Raw genomic sequence first — 5,704 nt, forward strand, 5'->3', positions numbered from 1 at the left:
TATTTCTCAGATCCTGAGAGTCCCGGCAGCATGGGATGCCAGAGCTGAGAGGGCCCTGTGTCTTCCTGTCCCTTTTATTTTATGCATTACATACCAGAACCAAGGCCACCCCCTTGGTGATGGAGCAGAACTGACTCTTGGTCCTATAATGCTTCTACTCCCCAAGAGGGTCATTGATTCAAAAAAACACAGCAAGTGATAGAGGTGACTTTAAGACAAGTATCTGTTTTTTGAAGTCTGCTCCTCACTAGCTATTGACTGGAGTGAAATAGGGGCTGAAATTAGAAATGATGTGAGCCCTGAGCGGCTGGGGAGGGAGAGCAGGAACAGTGTTGTTCTGGNAAAAAAAAAACCTATATAAATACATGCATTAGACTAAGGTTTCTGTCAAATCTATTAAGCTATGGGGGTCTGTACCTGATAAGGAGAGACATGTCTAAGAATTTCTTTATTAACAGTAATTGGCCTTCACAGTCAGATCTTTATAATTGCAAAGAATTAACCAGAGACATTAGTGAGTCCATATAGAATAGGGTCACATCCCAGGCACTCTTCTTTTGGAATGATATGTTTGTTTGTTTTTTTTTCCTTCACTGGGATATCTTCTTGACTAACACCTGGAATTCTTCGAAACTAACTTCTCCGTCTCCATTCTTGTCCAGTTCTTGAAAGAGGTCGTCTAGGGTGCTGGGGCCCTGGTTTTAGACAAGAAGGATGGGAAAGGAGAGAGGAGAGAAAATGAATCAGTTACTGCTACACATTTCCTGAAATCAGAGGCAGGGGGTCTGTGTTCCAAGAAGGCAGCCTAAGTTTCAATTACGTGCCATTTATTATTTTAATATTGATAATGTGTATTTTAATATACAGTGGACCCTTCACCCTCACACAGTCGAAAATCTGAGGATAACTTTTGCCTCGCCGCAAGACTGAATTATTAATAGCCTACTGTGGGGGCGCCTGGGTGGCTTAGTCGGTTAAGCGTCCGACTTTCGCTTAGGTCATGATCTCGCGGTTCGTGGGTTCAGGCCCCGCGTCGGGCTCTGTTCTGCCTGCCGGCTCAGAGCCTGGAGCCTGTTTCAGTCTGTGACTCCCTCTCTCTTTGACCCTCTCCTGCTCACGCTGTCTCTCTCTCTCTCCTAGAAATAAATAAAAAAAAAACATTTAAAAAAAATAGCCTACTGTGGACTGGAAGCCTTACTGATAACATATATACAGTTGATTAATACATATTTTGTATGCTACATGTATTAAATACTTTATCTTACAATAAAGTAAGCTTGAGAAAAGAAAAGTGTTATTAAGGAAGTCATAAGGCAGGACAAATACATTTATGGTACCGCACTGTAAAAACTCCACGTATAAGAGGACCCTCGCAGTTCAAACCCATGTTGTACAAGGATCAATTGCAATTGGTTTTCTTTGTGATCCATTGTTCCTTATGCCTCTAAAAACATTCCTTTGAGAAGGAATCTGCGGCTTCACTGGACTGCAGAGGAGCCCATGGCCCACAAACACTGGAGGGTTCTTGCCCCAACTTTTCCCAGGAGCTAGTTCTGTGTCTGGCTCCCGGGCTGGGCCAGCATATAACCTGAGGCGGCTCTGTGTCAAGGGCTTTCTGTAGACCCACTCAACAGATGAGGAAACTGACGCTCTGAGACAGCTGCTAACTTGCTCCACAGCTGGTAAATAGAGAGGGCTGGAGGCTCAAACAGTGACCCTAGAGCCTAACCTCTTAACTAGGAACCACACTAGTTTTTCCCCACCCCCTGGGCTGCGGCCCACCTCTACGCTGTGCGGGATGACTGGATCAGTGCTTCTCGGACTTTGGCATACAGCAGAGTCGCCAGATGGGGTTGCTGACCTTAGTAAATACAGACTGACAGGTTCCTACTCCCAGAATTTCTGAGTCACTAGGCCTGGGGTAGAGCCTGAGAATCTGTATTTCCAACAGGCTCCCGGGTGATATTGATGCTGCTGGTCCAGGACCGATCTCGTTCGGAGAACCACTGCTTGAGATGTTATAAGAGATCATGTTAAGCTTGATCTATTGACTCTGTAGTGTCTTTTTTTTTTTTTAATGTTTTGAAAATGTTTATTTATTTTCAACAGAGAGACTCTGAGACAGTCAGTGTGAGCGGGAGAGGGGCGCAGAGAGAGGGAGACACAAAATCTAAAGCAGGTTCCTGGCTCTGAGCTGTCAGCACAGAGCCTGACACGGAGCTTGAACCCACAAACTGTGAGATCATGACCTGAGCCAAAATTAGACGCTTAACTGACTCAGCCACCTAGGCGTGCCCCCCTCTCAATTTTTAAAAAATTGTGGTAAAAAAACACATAACATTTATCATCTTAACTCTTTTTAAGTGAACAGTTCACTATTGTTAAGTATGTTAACATTTATCATCTTAACTCTTTTTAAGTGAACAGTTCACTATTGTTAAGTATGTTGACATTGTACAGCTGGTCAGCCACATCAAGCTATGTTTTAACCCGTAAGATTCCTATAAAGACATTTTGTATTTTGCTGCGATCAGAAGACTAAACTAAATTAATTACTCAGCATTTGTTGTATAAATACCAAACACTCTTCCTGAAGCATTTACTAGATTCTAAACCATACAAGGTGATGATGGAAAGACTATAGCTTGGAAAACCTTAGTAATTGTTATGAAAATATAATCAGGTACACGACTTGGTAAGTAGATTTTTCAAAACTTACCATTAGTCTTCCTACCTTTATCCAAATTATAAGTCATATATGCTTTTTGTAGTAAATACATAAACCGTAGGAAAATATAGAAAAATTCCCTGGTCTTACCTTTTATTTTATTTTTTTAAATAAATGTTTATTCATTTTTGAGAGAGAGAATAAGCGGGGCAGAGGGGGGTGGGGGGTGAGTGGGACAGAGGATCCAAAGCAGTTTCTGTGCTGACAGCCGCGAGCCTGACACAGGGCTCAAGCTCCCAAACTGGGAGATCATGACCTGAGCTGAACGTGGACACTCAACTGACTGAGCCCTCTAGGTGCCTCCCTCCCCAGTNTATTATTCCTTCCTATTACAATTTTTCTTCCTTTTGGAAACACTTCAGAGTGTTTTTTAGAATTTAATCTTTCTCGGGGCACCTGTATGCCTCAGTCAGTTGAGTGTCTGCCTTCAGCTCAGGTCATGATCTGGTTTGTTATCTTGCAGTTCATGAGTTCGAGTACCAAGTCCGACTCTGTACTGACAGCCCAGAGCCTGGAGCCTGCTTCAGATTCCGTGTCTCCCTCTCTCTCTGCCCCTCCCTCACTTATGCTCTGTCTCTTTCTCTCTCAAAAGTATGTAAACATTTAAAATAAAAGATTTNAGTCTCCTTTTCTGGGACATCTGGCTAACTTAGTCAGTAGAGCATCCGACTCTGGATCTCAGGGTTGTGAGTTCAAGCCTTGTGTTGGGCGTAGAGCCTACTTAAAAATAAATAAATAAAATAAAAATCAAGAAAGTTAAAAAAAATCTCCTTTTCTGCTCTCCTTTAACTGTTTCTAAAGGTTATTTTATATTTTAACTGTAAGAAAATGAGGCGAGATTGGATTATAAGGTCATTGAATCCAGCCACTCTTTAGTACTAAACACAGAAACCTCAGCAAGTACAATGAGAACCTCCTCACACTCATACTGGCGGAAGAGACCTTTCTGGTTAAAATCTGGGAAGCAAATGCTTTCTTCTGAAGGTACAGCTAGATAGTAACCCAAGTCGGATGAAACAGTTGTGCAGTCGCCTCCATTTTGAACATCCCTTTTAGTTGCAAGGAAAGTATTTTGGAGCACGGAGAACCAGCCTGCCTCTCCTCTGTATTGCCCCAAGATGCACTTTGGTTTTGACAGCTCTGGGGCGGTTTTGACAAGAAACAGTAAGGCTAAAGAGATTGCATCCCTTCCTGGAAGTTGTTTAGAAATGCTTGGCTGCCTCATTAACACAGATTTAGGTGCTTAACACAAATTAACACAAATTTAAATGATTTTGAAATATAAATGGGTGTCGCCAGATGGCAATTTGTCAGCGCAAAGTGGGTTTTCTTTACAGATTGCCGAGTAAGTGTTGGTCTTCTTGACAGATCCTACCCATAACAATGAAGCAAGTCCAAGGCCAACTAATGCTGTTTTTTGCAGACCTCTTTGTTTTCCTAAAGCCTGGCGCGAGGATCTCGCAGCGTCCAGGCTAAAGGCCGTGTGTGTTTTCTGGGTGACCTGTGGGTCCTCTAGGTGAAACTTCACCTTGGCTGCTGCGTGCTCTGCCCTAGACCAAGCTCCGGTGGCTACTGCACTCCTCAGCCTCTCCCCTCCCCTGCCCTCCCTTGTCACCATCAGAGCTTTCCTCCCCCCCCTTCCGTGGGCTCTGTGGTTGTACACTCACTTTCAGTAAACTGGGGAATTCAGTCTGAATCAATAGCTTCAGCTCCTCCTTCGACAGCTGGTCTGGATCACCTTCTTTGGCCGCGTACTTGGCAAAAATGCCCTTCAGTTCTTCAGGAGACTTTTTAACACTCATTTTGGTGTCCTGTAAAGCAGGAAAGGAATGAGCTCACCAGAAAGCGGAGATGGAGTTTTATGCCAATGATGGCCAGCACTTTAGTGTCTTTGGGGTCTTTCCTTGGTGTAGTAAAAATAATCATCTTAGTATGCTCAACGTCTATTCTTGGAGTACATCTGTCCCTGGAGCCACACGCTTTTATTAGTAATTGTGACATTCTCCACATTTTATGTGCCTGGTCTGTGTTCTGTAGGCTGTGGTCTTGAGGAAGGCTGACCATGGCTTTTAGCCTCTAAGTTACTGGTAATATCTTTAGATGGCACAAACCTGCTTTCTCTCTTGACCAGTATCGTTGGCACCATTCTGAAAAGAAGCAGAAAAAGCCCCAGGAAGTACTAAAATCACACTTACCTGGTTGCCCCAGCAGCAAGCCAACTAGAAGAATTCAATAGGAGTGTGGAGTTGAGCAGGATCGTGACTTTTATAGTCTTTACAGCACACCACCCTGATTATGAAATTTTCCTTTTGCTTGCCATTTAAGGGTAATTATTAATGGTTTTTGAAACCCAAGCTTAAGACTGCATGAACCTCATAATTAAGGGCAAGATCCAATAAATGGCCATCTCAACAGTTGCTTAATGGTTCAGAGTCCCAAGAGTAAACTTGGATTTTCCCCCCTTACATTGTATTTTCCCTCCAATGTGGCATTACTATATTTGCTGAGTGTTCACATTTTGGACAGCTTAACTATGGAGGGTTGTATATTTTTCAATCTGGTTGCATATTTAGGCTCGAAAAAATAACTTGCTTCATATCCAGACAAAAATGCTATCCTGGGTGGTCAGTACTATGTAGTCTAAGAAATTGCAGTATTGCTGTTGAAGTCCCTGTGATGTTTTGTACAGATTAGGTGCTTTAATACTTGAACAACTGAATGAATGAATGGACAGAAGTATCACTGAGACGCAGGCTTCAGAAGCAGGGAGAAAATACACAGTAATTTGTGGTTTTATCTGCCAAAGCAAGATTACCAAGCCACATGGTCATTTTTCAACTCTTCCATTATTTGGTGCTCTCATATCTGCTTTTTTCCCCCCAACCTTACCCCTTTCCTTACCATATATAAAGTTTTTTTTTTTAATTTTTTAATTTATTTCTAGGAGAGAGAGAGAGACAGCGTGAGCAGGGGAGG

The 5,704-nt window shown here is 42.8% G+C and overlaps 2 protein-coding genes across 2 annotated transcripts in view; one reads left to right on the forward strand and one right to left on the reverse strand.

Moving 5' to 3' along the window:
* CTPS2 (CTP synthase 2) overlaps nucleotides 1-5,704 on the forward strand; it is an 83,747-nt gene that overhangs the window by 42,988 nt on the left and 35,055 nt on the right. The window lies entirely within an intron of this gene.
* On the reverse strand, nucleotides 469-4,945 carry S100G (S100 calcium binding protein G). The gene is made up of 3 exons (XM_077761701.1): nucleotides 4,924-4,945; nucleotides 4,396-4,539; nucleotides 469-695 (listed from the first exon to the last, which is right to left on the reverse strand). The coding sequence occupies exons 2-3, from the start codon at nucleotides 4,528-4,530 to the stop codon at nucleotides 591-593; spliced, it is 240 nt and encodes a 79-aa protein (XP_077617827.1). The 5' UTR covers nucleotides 4,531-4,539; nucleotides 4,924-4,945; the 3' UTR covers nucleotides 469-590.

The sequence above is a fragment of the Crocuta crocuta genome, unplaced genomic scaffold (genome assembly GCF_008692635.1).
Source record: "Crocuta crocuta isolate KB4526 unplaced genomic scaffold, BGI_CrCroc_1.0 scaffold657, whole genome shotgun sequence".
In the NCBI taxonomy this organism is placed as follows: Eukaryota; Metazoa; Chordata; class Mammalia; order Carnivora; family Hyaenidae; genus Crocuta; species Crocuta crocuta.

What these genes read in the sequence shown, in the direction of transcription:
- S100G (XM_077761701.1), bottom strand. Translation starts at nt 4,530, where the DNA reads ATGAGTGTTAAAAAGTCTCCTGAAGAACTGAAGGGCATTTTTGCCAAG. An exon ending in AATTCCCCAGTTTACTGAAA is followed by an intron (nt 696 to 4,395) that starts GTGAGTGTACAA and finishes GTCTAAAACCAG; the next exon opens with GGCCCCAGCACCCTAGACGA.